Source organism: Oncorhynchus gorbuscha, linkage group LG05 (genome assembly GCF_021184085.1).
Source record: "Oncorhynchus gorbuscha isolate QuinsamMale2020 ecotype Even-year linkage group LG05, OgorEven_v1.0, whole genome shotgun sequence".
Taxonomy (NCBI): domain Eukaryota; kingdom Metazoa; phylum Chordata; class Actinopteri; order Salmoniformes; family Salmonidae; genus Oncorhynchus; species Oncorhynchus gorbuscha.
In genome coordinates this window covers 19459700-19484782 of record NC_060177.1, presented here as the reverse complement: position 1 = coordinate 19484782, position 25083 = coordinate 19459700, and the positions used below count along the sequence as shown (strand labels likewise).

At 42.3% G+C, this 25083-nt stretch overlaps 4 protein-coding genes and 1 long non-coding RNA gene across 7 annotated transcripts in view; 2 read left to right on the top strand and 3 right to left on the bottom strand.

Annotated features, from left to right (window-relative positions):
• Positions 1–4291: 4291 nt before the first annotated feature.
• On the bottom strand, positions 4292–7379 carry LOC124035626 (succinate dehydrogenase assembly factor 2, mitochondrial-like). The gene is made up of 4 exons (XM_046349171.1): positions 7223–7379; positions 6142–6365; positions 5763–5872; positions 4292–5530 (listed from the first exon to the last, which is right to left on the bottom strand). Exons 1-4 carry the CDS (start codon positions 7352–7354, stop codon positions 5394–5396), a joined length of 603 nt encoding a protein of 200 aa, XP_046205127.1. The 5' UTR covers positions 7355–7379; the 3' UTR covers positions 4292–5393.
• A 221-nt stretch (positions 7380–7600) lies between these two features.
• Positions 7601–11450, top strand: LOC124035625 (cleavage and polyadenylation specificity factor subunit 7-like). Of its 2 annotated transcripts, none has more exons than XM_046349169.1 (9): positions 7601–8148; positions 8458–8667; positions 8838–8941; positions 9349–9494; positions 9600–9951; positions 10080–10201; positions 10367–10514; positions 10614–10857; positions 11030–11450. In XM_046349169.1, the coding sequence occupies exons 1-8, from the start codon at positions 8065–8067 to the stop codon at positions 10855–10857; spliced, it is 1410 nt and encodes a 469-aa protein (XP_046205125.1). In that variant the 5' UTR covers positions 7601–8064; the 3' UTR covers positions 11030–11450. The 2 variants fall into 2 exon arrangements, with proteins under 2 accessions (XP_046205125.1, XP_046205126.1); XM_046349170.1 differs by having other exon boundaries at positions 7602–8148; positions 10083–10201.
• LOC124035627 (DNA-directed RNA polymerases I, II, and III subunit RPABC5) lies at positions 11448–12670 on the bottom strand. The gene is made up of 3 exons (XM_046349173.1): positions 12572–12670; positions 12022–12139; positions 11448–11854 (listed from the first exon to the last, which is right to left on the bottom strand). Exons 2-3 carry the CDS (start codon positions 12114–12116, stop codon positions 11746–11748), a joined length of 204 nt encoding a protein of 67 aa, XP_046205129.1. The 5' UTR covers positions 12117–12139; positions 12572–12670; the 3' UTR covers positions 11448–11745.
• A 561-nt stretch (positions 12671–13231) lies between these two features.
• LOC124035025 lies at positions 13232–16071 on the bottom strand. The gene is made up of 2 exons (XR_006838670.1): positions 15925–16071; positions 13232–15089 (listed from the first exon to the last, which is right to left on the bottom strand). It is a non-coding gene; the product is annotated as an uncharacterized LOC124035025 (long non-coding RNA).
• Positions 16072–17819: 1748 nt separating this feature from the next.
• Positions 17820–25083, top strand: part of LOC124035624 (diacylglycerol lipase-alpha-like) — a 46377-nt gene continuing 39113 nt past the window's right edge. For both annotated transcript variants that reach the window (XM_046349168.1, XM_046349167.1), the window contains exon 1: positions 17820–18632. The gene's annotated coding sequence lies outside the window, so the exon portion shown is untranslated. The remainder of the gene's footprint in view (positions 18633–25083) is intronic.

Genomic DNA, 25083 nt, shown 5'->3' with positions numbered 1-25083 from the left:
GTGGTCACTCAGATTGAAATCACCCTAAATGTCTGATTAGGGCTCTCTACACAGATCTAAATCAATCTGAAAACTGATCAGTGGTCACTCAGATTGAAATCACCCTAAATGTCTGATTAGGGCTCTCTACACAGATCTAAATCAATCTGAAAACTGATCAGTGGTCACTCAGATTGAAATCACCCTAAATGTCTGATTAGGGCTCTCTACACAGATCTAAATCAATCTGTAAACTGATCAGCGGTCACTCAGATTGAAATCACCCTAAATGTCTGATTAGGGCTCTCTACACAGATATTGGTGGAGATACGAGGAGGATTGGCCAAAATAGGCCAGGATTTTGAGACATTGTATAAAGGATAAATGAAAATTGTGTATGTAAAAACTCATCAGTGTTAATTGGGGATGTTGATATCTGTATGTCCTTGACATCCCTTTGTCCCATCTCTTGCTCTCTTCTGTTCTCTCTTTAGTCACACATCTGTGGGGTGCACAATCTTATATTTCAACCATTTTTATTTTTATTTTTAAAATCTGTACAGTGTATAAATATATAAATGTGTACATAAAAAGAAGAAACTTCTAAAATAGTTTTTGTTGTTTTTCTAAAGCTGATTTACTGTGATATTTCATAGTGGCTTGTGGCTTTCTCTCCCTATTTGATTTCCATCAGAGGAACTTAGTAAGGTTTCTAACTGTTCCCACTGGCTAGTACTAGTTGAAACAGTAGTTCTGTTGCAGTAAAAACACTGTTGTGAAGAGTCAAGTCTGAAACTCACCTGCAAATCTGACCTTCAACTTGAACATCAAACTCAGTTATTATAGGAATGATATACATACGTCTGGCCCAACACGCTGTCCCTCCGCTCTACGTCTGGCCCAACACGCTGTCCCTCCCCTCTACGTCTGGCCCAACACGCTGTCCCTCCCCTCTAGGTCTGGCTCAACACGCTGTCCCTCCCCTCTAGGTCTGGCCCAACACGCTGTCCCTCCGCTCTACGTCTGGCCCAACACGCTGTCCCTCCCCTCTACGTCTGGCCCAACACGCTGTCCCTCCCCTCTAGGTCTGGCTCAACACGCTGTCCCTCCCCTCTAGGTCTGGCCCAACACGCTGTCCCTCCGCTCTACGTCTGGCCCAACACGCTGTCCCTCCCCTCTACGTCTGGCCCAACACGCTGTCCCTCCCCTCTAGGTCTGGCTCAACACACTGAGACTAAGACAGGCGAGGTCTCCATACACTGGTTTTCTGTCAAACCAAGCTGCCTTGATTCCTTGAATTACTGTAGATGTAGTTTACTTTCATATTTTCACAGCTATGCATTTCAGAAGTTGGTAGCTAATCTAATGAGTAGCAACATGTTAGAGCTCAGTTTGGACTCATACAGGAGTATGTTTTGACAGGCTATAAAAGGGGTTTCTAAGTGCTGGTTTACACACAGTTGTATTATTTTGTCCTTTTCTCAAGTGTTTAAAACACACCACAACCCACACAGTTCATTCCTAATGCTCACACACTGTAGTTACAACCAGAACACAACAGAACAGAATAGATCTTCAGTATTTTACAAATCCACTTCCTACATACATCTGCCCTACTCCCTCCTTTGTGCTTCTTTTTAATACATTTTATTTTCTATAGTTAATTTCAACTATTGATCTTTGGCATATGGTTATTTTTGAGTCGACTACAGAAACCCTGTTAACTCTGAGCATGAAGGAGAGGGGATGTGTGCATGTTTCTGTTAAGTATTCTAAACCGGTGCACAACAGAAGATTTTCCTGACCACATGACCTGGCAGGAAAATTGGCCCTGAATACAGGTTATTAGTAGTAGAATAGTGAAACTACTACAGTATTGTCTCTCTGTTGTACAGCTCCCTTCCTGCAGGCTTCTCTCAAGTACAGACAGAATGAGAAGACATGTTGAGGAGAGGGAGAGAGACGGTGAAGAAAGAGAGAGGGGTACAATTTTAATTCCAGGGGAGCAGAGATTGGCGGTAGTGTAGAGCGGAGGATCAAACTGAGAGCTGTCACGACACAGAGACACAGCGCTAGAAGAAGACAGGAACACGTCGGCCTGGAGATGGGGAGAGTGGGCGGCGGTGGGCGACAGACAGATCCACACTCCAAACAAGCTTAACGGGAATGGAAAAACATGAAATGTGCAGCACTTTGAAAGCCTGATGTGTAGAATTCACAGGTGAGGTGAATCATTTAATAGTGAGAGAACAGGGATAAATTACATTGTCACAGTCATTTAGCAGATGCTCTTATCCAGAGCATTTACAGTAGTGAGTACATTTTTTGTTATGGTCCCCAATGGGAATTGAACCCAAAACTCTGCTGTTGAAAGCACCATACTCTACCAACTGAGCCACATGGGACCATTGCTAAATGAGGAAATGGAAACGGGACCATTGCCATGTGAGCAAAGGAAAGTGCACACTGAGTTTGTGTTTGATTAAAGTCACACCCACATGATTTAAGTTTATTTCATGCAGTATGTTCAGATACAAGTGTACAGACGCTCCTACAGAATGTGCGCTCTGAACATCCACATCAGACAACTGTTTCTCAGCAGGTTTCTAATTTTTTCAGATTAAAACCTAATCAAGACAAACAGTTAAGAAGTAAGATGATAAAGAAATCCGTTGAAGAAATATAAAGATACAAACTTGACACAGGCCAATACATCTTTGACACTAGTGGTGTTGGAAATAATGACACCCGGATGAGTGGCCGAACACAAAGTTATACAGACAGACTGACCGTCAGTCAGGTAAATAGCAGAACACTGACAGAGACAGATATATTTAAAAAAGGACAGACAGAGGTCAGAAGATGTGTCCAGTCCATGTCTCTGAAGTGGGACAGATGGCAGCAAAGTCACAGAGATGACACAGAGGGGGACTCTGCTGACATCACAGTGTGCTATTTAAAGACACACACCCAGCATCTCCACCTCACCCTGTCCATGCAGGAGCTGTATGTAAAATTACTTTGTGTGGCAATTTAATCTTTGATCAATTGTGAGCAAATCACCACTTTAAGATTTATGCCAAGAGGTTTTATTATTTTATTGCCAAACGAGGAAGTAGCCTGGGTACAGAATATTGAAGACTACTGAAGTGCAAATTGTGTCTGTGCTCGTGAGCTGAGACTGTTCTCTCAGGTGATGGACTTAATATTCAAAATCATAAATGTATTCTGTAATCGCCTGAGTGTCCAGCACAATGGTTCTGGTGACTTGAGGGTAGAACCAGGCAGAGGGAGGCTTGTCTCATTTCTGTTCGAATACTCTGCACACCCCATGGCCAAAGGGCACCTCCCTGCTGGTCTCAGAACATTACACTGAGTTTACATGATAACAGAGAAACTCCTACCACTGTCAACATGGTAGCAGGGGGAGAGGGAGAAATCAAAAGTTTATGTGTTTCAGGGAAAATACAATCTGCAATGTAAGAACTGATAGTATTTGACGCTCAGACACACAGCCCTACAATTACATGTAACAGTGTATATATAGCTTTCGTCCCTCTCCTCGCCCCTACCTGGGCTCGAACCAGGGATCCTCCGCACACATTGTCGATAGTTACCGTCGAAGCATCGTTACCTATCGCTCCACAAAAGCCGCAGTCCTTGGAGAGCAAGAGAAACAACAATTTCAAGGTCTCAGAGCGAGTGACGTCACCGATTGAAACACTATTCGCGTGCACCCCGCTAACTAGCCATTTCACACACTCGCACAAACATTACGCACAGCAGAATACGTTTACTCATTCGTGGTAAAAAGGAGAGCATTGCCTATTAAAATGAGCCTTACCTATGAATGTTATGCAGATATCTATCTACATTATGAATCATCTTAGCCTGAGTTACTGAGCTGAAAGCTAATTACAGACATCAAGGACAGCATGATTGTCCATAGCTTGCCAGTGCAACCCACAATAACCTTATATAATTTAACTATTCACTGTTTTGGTGCCTGCATCTCTGCATTTAAGAGTGAGTATTGAGCTTCATGTTTTAGAATCTGCATTCCCAGTATGTTACCTTAGACCTGTGATTAGCAGTGATGTGCAGTTGAGGTGTAAAAAGGGAATGAAACAGTAGTTTTGCTTCCCCCTGGTGTCCATGCACTGACACTGCAACTCACCCAAGCACCTGGGTCGTATTCACTAGAAACCAAACATGAGCAGGGTGGGTGAAATGCCAAAGGGGAATTGCTCACTAACAATGAAATAAACAAACGTGTGCACAACATTTGAGAAATAAGCTTTTTGTGCATATGGAACATTTCTGTGATCTTTTATTTCAGCTCATGTAACCAACACTGTACATGTTGTATTTATATTTGTTTGTTCAGTATAGTTACCTGGCACATCCGTGTACTAGTCATTATTTTCATTCTGTGTTGAAGGTCTTATGAATAAGGCCGGTGATAGAAATATGCATGTAGTGCAATGGCTCTCTGCAGGAATTGTCCTTGTCTATGGGGGTTTCTCTGGTAAATTATGATGAGAACCATTAGCATTCTCTGAGGGTGTTTTCACACTTGGTCCCTTCCAGCCAATTTATTTATCCGCTATATTTTTTGTGCAGTGTGATAGTGTGAACAATCTGTAAGAACTCAGACCACCAAAGAATGAACTCCAAAGCGAAGCGAACTTAGACCATCGCGAGAGGTGGACTGAGTTCGGTTCCCATTTTTAGGGCAATGTGAACACAAAGATCCCCAGCTTCGCTTGTCATTATTCCCGCACCACACAGTAGACTACTGCAACACCGTGTTCACTACAATTGCCCCTCACATTGGTGCCACAAATTAGATAAAATTGTGATGTGCAGATTTGCGGGGGGGAAACATGTACTGTTTAAGGATCTTGATTAGCAAGGATGACCAGAAATGCCAAAATATGCCTGGAGTTTTTAGTTCAGATAATGGGCACCTGGGCAACAGCTCTATTACAGCATTATTTAATCTGCAGTTGTTCTGTTACCAATAATATTTATTATTATATTAAAAATGAGACGTAATTGTAACCTTTTAGCTTCATAAATGTAAGTAGGTATATGGTATATTTTGTTGTCCAATAACACATTCTGACTGAATGGCATGTCCTGCACTCACAGTGCATTGAATGAATGTTGGAAAAGGATATTGGTTCCTTTCTAAACATAGCAATGTGAATGAAAAGAGGACTCTGACAACAAAATAGGTGAAGTGAACTGGCAAAAAAGCAGATTCCTCATACAAAGGCATGGGCAATCTGAATACAAAGAGAACAAATATTTTGCTTCTTCTTTTTCACCCTCAGAGTTCACTTTAAAGAGGACTAAGATCAGTTATTTTAAAAGGAGACTATATGTGAAAACACCCTGAGAGGGATGCGTCAGCCAGGCTGGCTCCCCTTATCCAGGTATTCCAGGTTGGGTGCATCCAGCCTCTGTTCCTGATCTTTGTTCTTAGTGAACTCCTTCAGTAGGTCCATGATTTCACCTGTGTATACATCAGGTACAGGCTGGGCCTCTGTTGAGAGGGAAAGACAACACACATTCAGTTAACTTCAACTGACATTTCATATAGAATGGGCAAATTGGCTCACCATAACACTAAGAAAGTCAAGCAAAACAGCTTGAAAATAAGAACTATTTCTAAACAACAGTATAACTAACTGTATTATATGTCTTTGCTTGCCCTGGTGTAGATCAGAGTGGATAATCACAGTTGATAAGATATGAAGCTGAACCACTCTCCTCACCTGTTGCCCAGTAGTAGATGTCCCAGTCGTTGCTAGGCTCGTTGATCAGTCTGTCATACTGTCTTAACTGGTGCTCGGTCATTGTATTAAGATATTGTTTGGCAAACAGGCTGAAAGGGTAAAGACAATGATTGGTGTGTGCAAGTGTATGGTTTTGAAATGTGTCCAAGACTCAGATACACATATTGTAAGTTGCACACTATAATTAAATCATGCCTCTGCCACTGACCACACATGCTGCCTGACCTTAAACCTGATGGTTTATAAATTCCTTATATCTCTATCGTGGGCTCTATCATAGTATGAGCTTTGCTCATGATTAAATAGAAGACTAAAATCAATACTAAAATATATATAGTATGATCAGTGGTCCACTCACCTGAGCAATATGCAATTCTCCAGCATGCCCCTCTTTCGGCTTTGGAAGAGCAGGCGCCGTCTCTTGATGTCCATGGTCTCGCCATCCTTCTCTGTCCAGGGGGGCAGGGGGATCTCAATTAGGTCACCCCTAGAGTCATCAGGTGCCTCTCCTTTGTAACCCCTTGTAGTTACTAGTTCTGCCACAGCTGGTCTCCATAATGCCTGGCATACCCCACTTACCAGCTGGACAAAATAAACAACATCCTTACCAACAACTGGACTGACTGTACACAACGACATGGATACGGTTTTAATGCTAGAAAAGTAGCTTACAATGACTGTCCTGTAGGGTACTCGCATGTCAGATTGGCAAAGGTCATAGGCTAAATCAGATGCAGAAAATTAATTCAAACTCTGTAGTCAACTAGGTTTATGGGCTAACTTTAGTTAGCTTCAGTCAGAATAGACAGCATTTCTAGCCAGCTAGCTCGCCAGTCTTGGCATTAGTTATCTAGCTAGCTAACGTTAGCTACTACATTCAATCGACTGTCCTAACAAGTTTCAATGTCACATGCCCAAGTACAGTGGAATACCTTTCTTGCAAACTCAAAGCCCAACAATGCAATAATCAAAAACAATGAGGCTAAAACTAGAAGAGGAAAAAACACGATAAATAAGAAGAAATATGAAAAACACAGCAAGTAAGCATACTATACCAGGTCGCAGTTGTAAATTAGAACCTGTTCTCAACTAGCTTACCTGGTTAAATAAAGGTGAAATAAAAATAATAAAAACGATATACCGGGTCAGTTCAAATACCATATTTACAATGTGCAGAGAAGCCGGAGTGATGGAGGTAGATATGTATAGGGGTAAACTGACGAGGCAACAAAAGCAGCAACGTGTGCGTGTAGAGTCAGTATAAATGTATGTGCATATTATGTGTGAATGAGCAGATGATGGTGTGTGTAGGCCCATGTGCGTGTGAATAGAGACCGTACAAAGGTTCAAAATAAAATACAAATACAACGTAAATGAGGATACAAGGTTAATTCAAATAGTCCGCGTAGCCTAACGTTTACATTCCAAATACGACTCACTCTTTTAGCAACGAAAGCAGACAGCATTGTGTCCTTCTTATTTGTGACTGCTGAATCCTGATGTGACTGTTCTTGTTGACTCGAGAGCAGCCGGTGTCCCAAAATTGACAAGTCCCTGCTAGCTAAAGACATTCACATAATAACAGGGGGACACAGCAGGAAATGTCCGCTCCAGCTTGGGGAAATAAAAGGCGCCATATTGGTAAGGGAAATTATTAGTTCTTCCAAATGGTTCTTGAAATGCATGTTAAACAATAATACGTGTATCAACATGTCTCATATTTACATTATATATTCACGTATGTAACAACATCTATTATTAAGCTGATAGCTAAATAATTGTTTACGGAACCTCGTAATATCATGCCTGTTTTACACGGGAGATATTTGAGATGCACTCCTCGATTCCGCTTCTGTTCTGATGTAGCAGCAACAAGCTAGCTGAGTGTTTACCTGAATGTTATCCGTTTTTGCATGTAGACTTCCATAACAATTATATCACATTTTGAAAGTATAATATTTGTTGACTTTTTAATCCGGGTTTGTAATTTATTTGTTTGCCTTTGGTATTCCGTCCACGCCAGCTTCCCTGCAATGGGAGGGAATGCGAGGTGATGCTAGCTAGCCATTTCGCTAACGTTCGCCACCACGCTAGTTTTTTAAACAATATTGAGACGCTAACTGGATAACGTTAGCCAGCTGGACTAGCTACATCAATAAAACATAGACGCACGGAAAGGTGCAAAATATGCACCTTTAGTTATTTCCTTGCGTTTATTGCCAAGTGTCGATTGCTGAGAGAAAACGTAGCCAGAGGCTGCACTGCCAACCCAGGACTCGGGATGGCGGCTAAAGCGGCCGATGGTGGTGGTACAACTGACCTCATAGACATCTACGACGAGAAGTTCAGTCAAAACAACGGGGAGGTGAGACAGGCCGAGAGAGATTATGAAAAGAGCTGTAGTTGTGAGAAGCTGAAAGTGAATGCAGAAGATTCTTGAAGTGGGAACAAAAATAACTTGTTGAATGAGGTTTGATTTTAGCATGACCAGCATGTCAACATCTTACATTAATTAATCAAAAATCATACTATTCAATTTCTTATCCTTGATATCAACAATACACATGTGTAGGTTATTGTTCTCTTGTAGTTTGTCAGATTTTTCATGGATGGTCATTGTGAGTGATAAACTAGGCATTGAGGGATTATGTCTTATCTTCTGTCCTCTCTATAGGATGGAGATTTTGCAATGACAGCAGAGGCAAGTGATCTTTATGATGATGTGCTCACTGGCTCTGTGAGCCGGGAAAGGAAATTCTCAGAAGATACTATCCCTCTCAGCAAGAACCAGCCAACGAAAGAGGAGAGCAAACCAGCAATACTGTACACTTACAGTGGGGTGTGGAACAAGAGACTGGCTGTATATGTGGGCAACTTCTCCTGGGTGAGTCTCCCACCATCACCATTACCTTCAATCCAGTTTGCTAATATATTAGCCTATGTTCTGTAATGAGATACAGCCACCTAGGCCTATTACCTTTCTGTCCCTATCCTTAATTTTTACTCATCTTCTCCCTCTTTCTCTCCTTTGTACTCCTTTACCTCTCTCCTCAGTGGACCTCTGACAAAGACCTTATTAACGTGGCTCGCACCTTGGGTGTGAAGGACATTGTGGAGATCAAATTTGCTGAGAACAAAGCTAATGGCCAGTCCAGAGGGTGAGAGTTAGGCCTATCCACTGGGCATCATTCTAATCTAATGTGATCTATTTCTTCACTGTTTATTAACTGGGTGTTTTGTCATTTCATGACTGGGTCTGGCCATGGTGTTCTAGGGAGACCTGGAGACACCTATTGAGTCAATAGTCTTCAAATAAATATGATGCTCCAGTAGCTGAGCTAAATACAGATCTTACAGATAACTACCAATGTTTTATTTATTATCTGTGCATGATCCAGAGCCAAAGTGTTGTTTCCAGACCCTGAAGAACTGGACATGGCTGCTCTGGTGGTTACTGATGGCTAGTCGATTATGTTGTGAAGGCCTTTCAAAGCTCTGGAATAGCCTCTCTATCCAGCTGGTAACATAAAGTACACTAGCTGATATTTGTCTTTTATCTCTATAGATACGCTGAGGTAGTGGTGGCCACAGAAGAGTCATTGCAGAGGTTGCTGGAGACTTTGCCAAATTGTCATGTTAATGGGGAAAAGGTGGACTGCCGCTTTGCCACACGCCAGAATCTTGCCGTGTTTGAAGCCCAGGCTAATAAACGTAAGCACACATCTACTTACAGCAAATAAATTGGTACTCAAATCTATCTCGTAAGAGATATCCAATGCTGCATAGAAACAAAATCAAACTGTCCCTTTTCCATAGGTGTCCCCCAGCGCTCTAACTCAAAGAAGTCGTCAGATACTGGGGACAAAAACGCCTCCGTGTCCCCTCCTGTGCTCAACCAGAACCACTCCACTGTCCCTCACACTATCCACCCCCAACACATTCACAACAAACCTCCCCCTCTGTCAGTCCCATACTTTAGGCTGCCTCCTCCTCTTTTCCCCACCTTCCCCCTCACATTCCCCTCCCCCATGCCCCACCTTTTCCCTCCACCACCTCTACGTCTCCCCAGCCATCCTCCTCCCTCCCTGCATCTCAACCCCGCCTTCTTTCCTCCAGCACAACATGACAACTACAGTCAACAACACAACACACCGTACAACCGGCACAGGTGAGCTCATCCACTGTACTTTATACTATGGAATTATTTTGTATTAATTGGTAAACATTGTCTATCACAAGTTGTATGTATGTATGTATGTATGATGATGATCAGTAAGGGAGTATCTCTTTCTCTAGCAGCAGGGACAGTGAAGCTCCCACACCCCAAATGCCAGAGGGAGAGTTTGATGAGCTGATGAACAGAAACAGAGCAATCGCCAGCAGCGCCATCACCAAGGCTGTGTCTGGAGCTACTGCTGGTTAGACTCTCTGAAACATTCCTACATTAGACACTCCAATACAGATTCATGATGATAAATCTAGACTAGAGACCCAAAGACATTGACATGTGCAGTACACAATGCAGATCATGGTCATCTTAAATCGTGTCGTTGTAATAAACTCTGTAACCTCGCCTCATGTAGGAGACATGCCCCTGGCCATTGAGACGCTTTTGACTGCCATTGCTGTCATCAAGCAGTCAAGAGTGTATGGGGACGAGCGCTGTCGAGCGCTGGTCACCTCTCTGAAAGACTGCCTCTTCTCCATCGAGAGCAAGTCTTATGGCTCCAGGTCAGTGCTGGAAAAATTGTTTGGACCTCTCATGGACAGTTCTTCCATCACAAATGGATATTGTAATGTGGCCTCACTCTTAACTTGTTCTCTTTGTAGGAAAAGACACCGTTCCCGTGACAGAGAACACCGTTCCCGAGATAGGGAGCGAGACAGGGAAAGAGAACGGGACAGAGGCAGAGGAAGGGAAGAAAGGGAAGAGTCCTACAGCCAGGAATGGGAGGCTGCAGGAATGTCCCGCCGGCATCGAGAACGCTCCCTAAGTGGGGAGAGAGATGGGAGAGACCGGGAGCGTGTTCGGGAACGAGATAGACATAGGGAGCACCGCGAGCGGCACCGCTAGGTAAGCTCTCTGGCCCTGTCGTATCGCCAACATGTCTCCCCTCTAATTCTGTAATCTACAGACTACCACCACTTACTCACACTAACACCACTAATTGCCAAGCACCTGTTTTTTCTGTCAACCCTTTGTATTTACTCACTCCTGACAGAACTTTTATCTTTTTTCCCCCCAGGACATTCTAGGTGGTCTTTGTCCCCGTCAGGCTTGAGTAGGAGGGGAGGCAGGACTTTATTTCCGAACCAAGCTGCTTAAAAGTCTGGGATAATGGATGAACTGATGGTGAGACAAAATGAATGTCCATAGTCCCCCGTTCACATTTCCCTGGTACTCAGCAGCCACCAAGCATTTTATCTTATAATCTTCTGATCTCATCCATCACCAACCCCCTCTTTCTCAGTGTTCCTGTCTTTGTCATTTTTATTTTTGATTATAAATTGACGGTTTCAGGGTCGTGGCTGCAACTTGTTTGCCACACCAACATGCACAAAGCAGAGGTACATTTTTTTGTATGTTGAATTGTGCAGTGGTTTTTCCCCCTCTTCCCCCTTCTTTTGTATTAAATTTGAACTGATTAAAAAAGGCTGTTAAAATGAGTTGGAACAAGTGTGTTTATTGCAAAAAGGGATTGCTACACAAGAGGACTAGGTAGTTTTCAATGCCTGACCCATGCTGCTTAAAGGGGTTCGCCTCCTGTCTTGTTTATTTACACAATGATGTAAATTACATGTCAAGTGGCTGTAGCCAACAACAAAAAACATGTACAATTCAAACAAGGTGTGAAAATAGTCTCTTGAGGATGTCAATCCATCAGAGTGCACTGCCTCACTGGCTGTCAGCAAGGGCTTGTCTATAAATAGGCCAGATGATTCTTGTTGGTGGTTGTATCCATCATTTCTCCAGGGGTGCATAATTCAGCAACTTCTCAATGAGGTCTACATGGGCCAACAGCATCCTCCGACAGCAATACCTCTTCAGACCAAGAGCATCAAGGGCATCACTGCCAACCAAACAAAGGGGAGCAGATAGGAGAGTTTGATATGTTTCAGGAGTAGCCTATGTCGCTATTAAAAATATCAAATGAAATAAATGAACACAATATTGAGAATGGGATTAATCTTAGGGAAATACAATGTAAACCATGACCACAACAAACATGTATCTCACCCTTCAGTGTATTCAGCTTGAAGGAGGCCAAGGTACGCCTCCCATTTATTACCAACGATTTTCCCACAGGTGAAGCACCGGACCGGGATAATCATTTTGATTTCTTTCGACTGAGGCCCTGAAAATAAATTAGAACAGAGCAACAGAATTACGAAAAATGTATGCACTCTGCTGTAAATTCCTTATTAAGAGCGTCTGCTAAATGACAAACGTAGTTAATGTTAAGCTAGCCAGCCAACAGCAGAATTGTGGCTTGAAGAAAAAGGTAGTTATAACATGATAAATGCATAACTGAACGAAACCGTATAGCCTATCAATTTTGTAGATAGCTTGTCAGCTATGGTTTACTGACGCTCAGTCTAAGCGTGGACATGTAAACAGAAGTGCTAGCTAACGTTACACAGTACTAGCGAGCGCACACATTTCCAAACCCGTTGCATTTAACTAGCTAGTTAACCAAAACGTGTTAGAATAAAACAGCCATGTTTACCAATGTGTTTTATATCATGACTAAATAGAGACTCAAACAATAAAGTAGTTATCGACTCACTGTAAAGTAAATGTTCTGCAGTAACCCTAGCAAACCGGAAAGAAAGCACACGCGCGTCGCTCCTCCCTCAATACTGGGGCATGTTCAGTGACTGCAACGTTACAGGGGGTTCTAGAAAGGTTTGATTGAATGCGCTGCGCCTCATTCATAGCTCCATTTACCCCTCATTCATAGCTCCATTTACCCCTCATTCATAGCTCCATTTACCTTAATTTATTGATGTTTTCGTGGTACACATTCGATTTTCCGAAGATATTAGGGCTCTGTTTAGAATATGACTCTCCCCTCAGTTTTCTAATTTGGACTAGTCCAATACTAGATTCACATGAGTCACATCTGGAACTGGTTATCTCTTTGAGAATTTTAAACAGCACGTTGTTTAGAAACCCTATTGGCCAGCATGGTAATATTTAAAAGCCCTGGATATCTCCTATTTCTTCTTTATGGCTTCTACAATTTGTCTCCTTTTCATGACCGCTAACATGTGAATGGTGTACATAATACAGCCAGTCAGTCCTATTCATATCAGTGATGATGGAGGAAATGAAACAATGAAAGGAGTGCATCATCCTCAACACAATGAACCCTAGCTAATTCTATTGGTGGAGAGTGTAGGACACTAAATTATTCACAGCTATCAAATAGATTCTTGAGTCTATGCAAGCTGTTTCATTGCCTTTAATAAAGGTCAGGTCAAGTCACAAGACAACCATTTGGATTTACACAAGGAGCATTGGAGTCAGGGGAGGGAGTGTGCAAGAGGGAAAATATGTTATATAGGGAGCTGGGATATCAAGAAAATATAGGTTTAATCATCATCATCTGGTTCTCATTCTCCATTTACAATAGTATTACCCATCAACATTTCACCATCATTGCCATTTATTTTAATATCACACAGAACATGTGCTAAAATGTGGAGTCCTACTGGAATTATTGCATTTATACGCTCTTTGAGACCAAGGAAAATAACTGACAGATTTTATTTAGTACTCTGTGACATGATGACTAGGCTATTTGAACATGTATCTGCAGAATATGTGTCTGTTCTGTTGCTGTGCTGGGGGTATTGATATTGCATCATGGTACGCTACATGCCAGGGTTCAAGCAAGATGTTTGATTGGGTGTTGAAAATCTCCTAGACCTCTGATTTAAAAAAAAAATTAAAAAGTGTTTGTTATCAAAAATAGGAGTGCTTCTCTGTAATGAATAGGGAAACAACAGAAGAAACAATCTCAGTTTATCTACTAAATAAATCCAGCTATTTCTCTACTCCTGTCAATAATGCATGCTTTCTACTTGGATTCTAGGTTTATCAAACTATCAAAAAATATGAATGTATTAGAAAATAAACCGTAATGCATGTATTATCATCATTTCATCATACTTTCAAGGCTTTCTTGGAGGTTGGATATGGATGTAATATATTTGTGTATATGCTGATTTGCTGAGCATGACTGGCCAAGCTAATACATACATTGGTACACCACATATTACATGTAGAATATTTTCATTCTGAATCGAAATTCATACATACAATGTACAGTACTATTACAGTAGCTGCACAGTCTCTCGCACTATCACTCTAACATGTATGGTCTTCAAATAAATAGAGGAATTTCAGTGTACTTCCTGAATTGACTGGAATTCAAATGAAATTGACCCCAAACCTGCTAGGCACTCACAATAGTATGTTTAATATACTTCATACTTCACTTCATATGACCTTTTTCAAATCAAACAATATAAAGTTACTGCATTTCTACTTCTAACTTATGTATTAGTAGACCCAGAAACATCCAAATGTTTATCAGTGAATACTGGATAAATAGGGTGTTCAAGTACTGTGTATATGTGTGTCCAGTGTAACTGTTGGGAGTGCATTTGTATGGTGATTAAAAGCGTGTAGACCTATAAATAGGTGCAGTTAGAGGGGTGGAGCAAATTCATGCGTGAGTATACTAGCAGGGGCCCAAAAATATATTACTTGAATGTTCACTGATGTTTATATTCACTACAAGTAAGGTCAGACTGAATTAAAGTTAAGAAGCACAGTGGCTCCCCATAACCCCATCTCTACCAGCTGCATGATAGTCTATGAACCAATCAGCAAGTGACTCGTTAACCCATCGACCAATATGTTTTGATGATGAGTGGTGGTGGTTAATTTCTTCGTGCCAACAACAGTGCCCCCAACAGGATGGCACCAGCAGCGATGATGGCACCACCAATGAGGAAGGGCTTCAGGCTTTCCAGGGAGTCCGTACTGGCCTCTGCTGCCTCCTCCCCCTCTGGTGCCCCCTCTGGTTCAGCTGATCCATCCTCCATTTGAGGCTCTTCCACAGGGGCTGCTGGGGGTAGAGGCTCTACTTGAGCAGGGTCAACCTTTTTAGGGGGAGCTGCCTCCTTCTTCTCTGTCTTCTCTGCTTTAGAGGATGCCTTGGGCGCTGGTGCCCCGCTCTTAGCCTTGGCTTCCATAGGATCCAGAAACAGAGGTGGCGTTGGTCAGCTGCTTCACTGATGGAAAACAGCAAACAGAGGCAGACAGATAATCACACAGATTAGACTATGTTATCTGCTCTACTGTCCCCTGGTGTTATTATACCGACAAGGAGCATCAACATACACAGGAAGTATTATACACCTCCGTATTCACTGCAGAATGAAGTAAAAGCCTCATGTCAGTAGGGCCATCATGTGACCTTCACAGACAAGAGGACAAACAGAACCATATTGTCCCTGCTATATACATTATCTGGTTTGTTTATTACATTTGTAGAGCAAACTTCCAGTGGGTGGAAGCAACACTTTAAGTCCAACATCCTGTCAAGAGCAATCTCATGGGAAAGTTAACTGCACGTTTTGTAACAGACAGAGTAATCATGCTGCTGCAGCTGCTAAAAAAAAGAGCCCATTTGACAGAGGCACAGAGGTGCATGCATGTCTTCTGCACTCCCCACACGGTCTGACACAAGTGTTAATCCAGTCTCAGCATGCAATAAATATTGTCTCTGTATATTTATTTATTTCTCCCTCTCTCTCTCCCTGTCTATCTCTAAAATGGCATGAGTCATACAGTGTGTACTGTTAATGGAGGTCAAGATGGAGGAAAGCAGACAGGAATAAGGAGAGGAGAGAGTAATAACATAGTGGGAATACAGAATTATCCAAAGGCAGGAAAATAAGAAAGAGAGAGACGAATTAAAGAAAAAACAGAGAGATACTATAATGGATGTATCTGAGGATGCTCGATGCTGGCACAGGATATGAAGATAGGAGCTGCACAGGCCGTGATAATCCCATAGACCAAAATACTGAAATTGCATGAAGGTAGAAATCTGGGAGTACATACCCTCAGGCTATTCTGTTCTTCTCTCCAACAGCTCTGTAACAATGGCCGGAAGGATGGAGAAATGGAATTGCTGCTCAAAGACTGTCAGAAGAAAATCAGTAATGTCCTCAAGACAGAGCGAGAGTAAGTAAAGAGATGGAGGGCACAGTGAAAACAGAGGGAGGTGAAGGAGAAGGACTGGGATGTACCATCTGGGCTGCAAACAGTGGGGGTGTCCATATCTTTAGACTGAATTGTGTCTTGGGTCAATTAACTGTATCTCTCTCTGCCAAGCCCTAGAGCTTAGGATGTATTTTTAAAAATAAATTATTGTGAAATTCTTGTAGAAGACTACTATAATAATTATAACAATAGTGATTAAATTGTATATACTGTATAAATATATATAATAATACAAGGCAAAGATTTGCATACCCAATGTGTGTCATCATGCTGCCTCAAAATGTGTGTGTTTCTGAGTCACTGTCACATTTGTAAAGGGGCAAATATGCTTGTTGTTTGTATGTTTCAAATTTGATCTCAAGTGTGTTCAGTACATGGCTTCAGTTGAGTACTTTCTTGCATCACTGTCCCTGACTGTATCTAAATAAAATATCTCCCTGTGATGCTAAGGGGATGACATCATTCAAATAATACAGCCAAAGAATTCAGTCAAATACTACTGTATGCCTACATTGTCATTATTGTCATTTAGGAGACACTCTTATCCAGAGTGACTTACAGGAGCAATTAGGGTTAAGTGCTCTGCTCAAGGGCACATCAACAGATTTTTCATCTAGTCTGCTCTGGGATTCAAACCAGAAAGCTTTTAGTTATTGGCCCAACACGCTTAACCGCTAGGATACCTAGGATACCTACCTACCATTCCAGTATGATTATTTGTATCCACCCAGATTTAAAAAATCATAAATAAATTATTCAAACTCGCCATTAGATGTTTTTTTGCCCTGGCTGCTTTTGTCTTGTTTTTGACAATTCAATTATAACATTTGAACCTTTTCTCACCACTGTAGTAATGCATTAAGGTGGTTACAGTTACATTTACATTTAAGTCATTTAGCAGACGCTCTTATCCGGAGCGACTTACAAATTGGTGCATTCACCTTATGACATTCCCGAACTGACAAGGTAAAAATCTGTTGTTCTTCCCCTGAACAAGGCAGTTAACCCACTGTTCTTAGGCTGTCATTGAAAATAAGAATTTGGTTACCTCCATGTACTAATAATACTTATATATGGGAAGAAACAGGATATAGCAGAATGACTTATAGTAGAAGGAACTGGCAGATGCCTACAGCAACATTTTTGCATTCCTAAAACACACAGCAGTAATGTATGACCTTAACAAGCATGGCCAGCAGGGCTCAGTCAATAATCAAATAAATGTCAATGCCGACAGTCAGGTTTTGTGCCTTGTAGCCTATACTGTAAGATGGGTTTATGTGTTATATACAACAAACTTACAACTCTGAAAATCAGTATCCATTTGGGATATCAAGTAGGACTATTGACAGCAGTGTCAACATTACTAAGAATGAATATTTCAAAACAGCTTATTTCTATTTTTGGGTGATGTCTGCCAGTCTGCCTTGGACAGATGACCCAAAGCTCTTGGAGTCGCAGCAGACTGATGGCTGTAGGGTAGCCTTCCCAAGTTGTGTAGACTAATAGTGTTTGCCTATTTATGGCAAATGCATTTGGCTAATTATGTGCCTGTAATAGTATTTATTTTGCTGATGTTTAAAAGAAAATGTGGTCAACCCATGTTTTGCATTTAGAGCCAGTCCGAGCGCAGGGCACACCTATTTAATAAAGTCTAGCTCAGGAAATGACGTGAGTCCACGCCCAAACTCTATAGTTGGAGATTCCTCGATATTCACAAACCACCAGTCGTGCATTTTACAGTATGCCAGCGATTTATGCAGTGCCTACAATCGCCGAAGCCTGCGAGAACGACGCAAATTCAACTGGCTCTATTGTAGGGTGATGGGTGACGTAAAGTTCCTACGTAAATGGCGCAGTGGTGATTCGGTTTTTGATCCGCAGCTGCGGAATATGGAATGGGAATAGAAACGACGTATCTTTTCAGGGGTAAAAATTGGTCTGACGGCTGGTATTACAACATCCAATTTATCGGGACCCGCTACTCCAGTAGCCCGATTGTGATCGGGAGTTGTCCGGTTGGTTGTCACATATGATACACACAATATAAAAACATTGTGTAGCGATTTATTTATTCAACTTCACTGTATGTCAGTGAGAAACATTGTATGGATGAACCTCCCGGCACTCCTACATGGCGTGAAGAGACATCGGTCAGCGGATATCCTACATATCGACGACGTGTTGCAATTTATCAAATAATCAAGACCTTGAATACCAAGGCAGAGTAAATGGAGCGCGTTTCTGCACGGTTTTGACTCTAGGTTACGGTATGATCCAGCTGCGAATCTTATCCGATTGCCTGGCCCGGATTCCTGTGGAACATTTCACTTGAAGTACAGTGGCTGGATTCATAGGGAGGTACGTGTGTGTTCTGCCAGCCACGGTTCAGCGCAATATTGTCGCTGCGGTATTTTACAGGGTTTATCCCTGGCAGAGCACTGGTCCAGGTCCGCGTTGAGGTGAGCTCGAGGTGGACAAGAGTAGGATGGGAGAACGAACAGAACCGATGCAGTGGGTCTTGGCAAGGCATCGTCACAATACAGGTGAGAAAGAAGCCCAACGGCCGATCAATGTAATGGGATGGGGAGGGGTGTCATACAGTGACTGCTTGGATTTCTTATCTATTTAGACAATAGCCTTTTCTAAATATCAAATGGGGTAGCACAATTACTAATACCCCCTTTACCTACCTTGGTGATAAGGAAGTGATAGCAGAGACTAGGAAAATCCGGACATTAGGTTATATGGCCCAACAATTATTGACCGTCCATTATTGATTTAAGGAAGGCTCAACCCACAGCAAACGTTGCAGATTAGGCCAGATGTATTCAAACCTTTTCTCGACCATGTCTTTACTCCTTTATTATTGCATCATTGTGGAGTCGTTCTGCAGAATGTCCAGTGTTTTTGCATTCCACTCAATAACCCTTCAGGACAGGGCAGGCTATGATGCTCATGTGCAGGCATGCAGCAGGCAGAGAGAGACTGGATAAAGAAGATGTAGTTCAATGTGTGAAGACAGCCTTTTATTACATTTACATTTAAGTCATTTAGCAGACGCTCTTATCCAGAGCGACTTACAAATTGGTGCATTCACCTTATGGCATCCAGTGGAACAGTCACTTTACAATAGTGCATCTAAATCTTAAAGGGGGGGGGGGTGAGAAGGATTACTTATCCTATCCTAGGTATTCCTTAAAGAGGTGGGGTTTCAGGTGTCTCCGGAAGGTGGTGATTGACTCAGCTGTCCTGGCGTCGTGAGGGAGTTTGTTCCACCATTGGGGGGGCCAGAGCAGTGAACAGTTTTGACTGGGCTGAGCGGGAACTGTACTTCCTCAGTGGTAGGGAGGCGAGCAGGCCAGAGGTGGATGAACACAGTGCCCTTGTTTGGGTGTAGGGCCTGATCAGAGCCTGGAGGTACTGAGGTGCCGTTCCCCTCACAGCTCCGTAGGCAAGCACCATGGTCTTGTAGCGGATGCGAGCTTCAACTGGAAGCCAGTGGAGAGAGCGGAGGAGCCGGGTGACGTGAGAGAACTTGGGAAGGTTGAACACCAGACGGGCTGCGGCGTTCTGGATGAGTTGTAGGGGTTTAATGGCACAGGCAGGGAGCCCAGCCAACAGCGAGTTGCAGTAATCCAGACGGGAGATGACAAGTGCCTGGATTAGGACCTGCGCCGCTTCCTGTGTGAGGCAGGGTCGTACTCTGCGGATGTTGTAGAGCATGAACCTACAGGAACGGGCCACCGCCTTGATGTTAGTTTTATCAGCCTCATAGCTGGGCCTACAGAGAGAAATGCATGTCATACCAATAGAATGCCCAGTCACAATCACTTTATTTCCATGAGTGCCAAAATATCTTCCCTAGGTGCTCTGCATGTTTTCATGAAGGCTCGAACATGGACAAGTGGATCATGTAAGATATGTGAGTTTGTATCACAGGTGTATGTCTGTGTATCAAGCATGATCTGTTTGCAGTAGCGTAAAAGTGATCTAAGTGATGTTCTGAAAGTTGTTACTACTTGGAGAGAGTTTTTATGAATGTTGTGTAACACTAGAGAACAAAAGCCAATGGGCAGAGAGATTCAGTGTACATGGATTACAGTCACGTTCAGTGGATTTGAGACTGGTTTGCCCCTTAAAGTAGGTTTAAATCCCTGTAGTAATCTCACGTTCAGACTCAGTTTTACCCAGCGGCGTATTCATTATGCCGATTCTGTTGCAAAAGGTTTCTTAAACGGAAGCAACAGGAACGAAATGTGGCGGGACCTACCTGAAATAAGCTTTTTGTGCATATGACAAATGTCTAGGATCTCTTCTTTTAGCGCATATGAGAAGAGGACAGGTTTTACTCACTTTTTCCTTCTCAACCTCTCCCATCATTTATGGAATAAGCTTTATTTCAATCCCTGAGTTGAGACTGGAGTGTGTATGTGTGCTGTGTGAGATGTACATTCATGTTGCACATGCACAGATCTGTTTCCATTAAGAGGTGCTTTTGCTTTGGTCATTTCACAGCAACCACTCCCTAGCCAATAATTCCCATCACAACAAACAAGTGTCACATTTTGGACTTCGTGACAACAATTTACACAGAATTCTCCAACTCCTATCATGCTTTCAGATTGAATCTAATATGGGAAAGATCACACTGGTGGTATGGCCATATTATAAATGAAACTGCTTTTCTCAGAAACCTGGTGTCCCTGTCTGACAAACACAACCATTTAAAAGCCTAATAATCCATTAGATCTACAGTAGGGGGCTAAGAGGTTCCTAGCCACAGTACAACAGAATACTGTCCGTTTTGTTTACACCTGCTTCCACTTACTCCCTCCCTGCTGACTCCCCAACCCCCACAGAGTACCTCTCCACTCCTCCTCTCCTCTCCTGACGGCTGTGTCTTTCACAAAGTGTGTCTGAAATGGCACCATATTCTCTATAGAGCCCTACGGACCCTAGTCAAAGGTAGTGCACTATAAAGGGAATAGGGTGCCTTTTTTTTGACAGCCTCAATGTGCCAAACCACATAATGTGTGTCATTGACGGTTTTTGTATGAAAAGAGGGAGAGGTTTTATCTGGTGTACTGTGATGGTCATGGCATGTTTGGACTACAAAGGGACTGTAAATGACTGACTAGCTAAGTAATTTACAGATGCAGTTTATTAGGAGCTTATCAAGTCACATATGGTCATACATTAGGATCAACAATTTGGTCCTAATGAGAAAGAGAAAATACATGCATTCAGAGAAATACATTTAGTTTAACAAGTATTCATTGTTTCTTAAAAAGATGGTCAAAATTATTGCCACCCCTGTTTTCAATATCTCACCTTGCGAGAATAACAGCACTGAGCCTTTTTGTTAAAATGTTTTATGAGATAGGAGAACACATTGGGAGAACACATTGGGAGGGATCAGTCTTTTTTCCTCATCTGTATCAAGGGTGGCAATAATTATGGACCTGACTGAATGCCACATACTGTATTTGTTCTAGTGTGTGGTGGTGAGAGGACACAGGTGTTTGTGGAAGCATAGGGGGGAAACTCCCGGTGCGTTGTGTATTTTGCGAGCTCAGCCTTGTGGTGTGAGGACTGAGGAGGATATTAGGGGTGCAGTGTGAAGTGTGTTGGTGAGGTGTTTGGCATGAATAGGGGAGAGATTGGGACGTTATTGAGAGGGTCCACAGGGGGATGTTAACCCAGGCTGGCAGAGCGGTACTATCCCTCCCTCTGTCTCTCGGCTCCCAGCCCTGTACCCGTCTGCTCCAGCCTCCATGTGCAGCACTCTCTCTGTCTGCCTGGGTCAGTGTCACACTATACACAGAGCTTCTCTCTTTCTTCCTCTCGTAAGTTCCTATATACTCGTCACACGCTCTCCTCCTCCTCCGTTTCTCCTAGTACATTTACATTTAAGTCATTTAGCAGACGCTCTTATCCAGAGCGACTTAGTAGACCTACTCCTCCATCTTCCTCCTTCACCTCTCTTTTATTACGACATCCTCTTCCATGCACCATCCAGCCTACCATTAACGTGAAATCTCTAGCCTATCTCTCCCTCTCTTACTGTCTCCTTCTCATCTTCCTGCCCCCCCCCCCCCCCTTCTCACTCTACCCACACGCTCATTCACTATTCATATTTTAGAAGAGGTTTGTGACCGCGAAAGCAGTGTCATGCGTTTGCACCATTTCAACAGTGAAGAAACCTACATTTTTCTCTCCTATCCTCTCCCCCCTCCCCATTCTTTATCTAGCTATTCCAGGTTTTGGCTTCATGCCGCTCTTTCCCTTTTTTAGACTGAAAGCCATGTGCCACTCACTCCCACTCTCCCTCTGCCTCTTTCTCTGTCTTTCGCTCACACTCCCGCCCACTCAATCCCTTTCACCTCTCCTCGCTCCACACTCTATTCTGTGACTTTGTGTGATAGTATATGCATTTGGATGTGTGTGTGTGTGTGTGTGTGTGTAAATATGAAGTTCAGATTGTGTAGCCCACTTGTTTGTGTGTACTCATTATGCACTATGTGCAGTGAAGTCTCATGTCTTTTGAGTCTGATAAAAAAACATGAGCTGGCGCACACCCAGAGAACATTATTTTATGCAGAGGTGCTGACTAACGGAAAATAAATTATAAGCTATAAAAATAGTCACACATTCCATATATAAACTCCCAGTAATTTATTGGGGAAGTCACCATTTCGACATCACTGTGTCAATCATCAACGTTCTGGATGCTGAAACGTTGGTGATTTACCCAATAAATTACTGATAGTTTATATAAGGAGTGTGCGAATCTTTATTTTGATGTCTTTGAGTCTAGCCAGAGAAAATAGAGCCTTCCTGTGTCACATAGAACCGTGTGGTTTCTCCCTGTTTTATGAGAAGAAATTGGATTACTGTATTTCAAGATTTATTAGAGGAATTGGATCAAAGGTATTATTACAGTTGTTCAATGTCAGTGTTTCCCTCTACATAACTTGTTCAATGTCAGTGTTTCCCTCTACATAACTTGTTCAATGTCAGTGTTTCCCTCTACATAACTTGTTCAATGTCAGTGTTTCCCTCTACATAACTTGTTCAATGTCAGTGTTTCCCTCTACATAACTTGAAAGTGTAACAATAAAAGTCAGCACAGAATGTTCCTTGATGTTCTATTCTTCTGCTTAACCATGACCCCTCAGTGCTATACTGTACCATGCTTGAGGAAGAAGGAATGGAACCAGCTAGTTCACGGGCCACAAAAACAGCCATGCACACAATATTTTATCACAATGTTTGTGTATGTACAGTGGGATCTGTAATTATTGAATCTCTTAATAAAGATGAGCAAAAAAGACTGTATAAAGAATACAAATACTGAGCTATATTGTATATGTTGATATATTGTATGTCATTTTTTATATTTTTTATATTGTATGTAATGACCCATAGCACTGGTTTCAATCCAAGTGCCAATGCCGTTTAGCAAACTCCATGGGTGCTGCATAAGGTCAATGACATCAAGAACTTTACGAAGTACCAGGACATTTTAGCCAAAAACCTGATTACCTCTGCCAGGACGTTGAAACCTGGCCACAAGTGAATCTTCCAGCAAGACAATGACCCCAAGCCCACAGAAGCCCATAAGCGTAGATGAATGATATTGAGGATCTGGAAGGATTCTGTATGGAGGAATGGTCTATGATACATCCCAATGTGTTCTCCAATTTTCTAAAACATTTTAGAAAAAGGCTAAATGTCGTTATCCTTGGAGGGTGCTGGAGTTTTGAAAACCAGGGGATCCAATACTTTTGAGCCCTTTTTTAGAGATGTATTTCTATTACTGGTTCAACAAAATCTCTTTCTCTGAAAATGTTTATTTTTAGGGCACACAATTGTATTTGTATTTTTGGGGCAACCAATACAGCTCAATATTATTTTATACATTTTTTTTTGCTCATCTTTATCAATGGATCCAATAATTCCAGATCCCACTGTATACACCGTCACCTCCAAAGGCATTGCGATGAGGTGACAGATAATCTGAAAGCTAAGTGTCAAAGAATGTCAACCAGCCATACCGACAGAGAGGCTGAAGCATTGGACTGGGGATAATTGGAATGCATTTAATCTACTACTCACACATCAAATAACTTACCAGTATACCCCCCTCTATCCTACACCCTCAAATTCATCAGGCCTCAAATGGCTGTGAAATATAATGTGGGTCCAAGTTGTTGCTGATGGTTTGGAGTGGGTGGGTGTGGGTCATAGCCTCAATTACTCTACTATGATGAGATTTTCTATCAGGTAAAAGGCCACCTAGGGTGATAGGCAGGAGGTTTACAAAATACCTCATTCAATTTGATAAGAAGTTAACCTGTTGTTACCAAACTTTTTGCAAATGAATTTTCTCTGTTATGTTTGATTTAATAGTAGGCCTAGCCTATATGAGATCAGCCTTTTGCTAACCTCACCTGAAGGAAAGCTTTACAAATATCACAATTTAGAGCTTTATGACAGTAAGGGGAGTGATTAACCGGGTTGTTTGTGTTTGCAATGATGTCCTTTTATGAGAGGGCGAGAATGTTCTCACCAAACTGAAATGCGAAGCATCACTGTGTGACCCACTTACACTTGACCTGATGCTAATGGCACGTGGAGACTGCCGCAGTTAGACATTAGTGCCTAGTTTGAGAAACAGACGCCTCAAAAGTCCTCAACTAGAAGCTTCATTATATAGTACCTGCAAAACACCAGTCTCAATGTCAACAGTGAAGAGGCAACTCCGGGATGCTGGCCTTCTAGGCAGAATTCCTGTCCAGTGCCTGTGTCCTCTTCCCCATCTTCTTATTTTTATTTTTTATTGGCCAGTCTGTAATATGGCTTTTTCTTTGCAACTCTGCTTAGAAGGCCAGCATCCCGGAATCGCCTCTTCACAGTTGACATTGTTTTTTTGCGGGTACTATTTAATGAAGCTGCCAGTTGAGGACTTTCTCAAACTAGACACTCTAATGT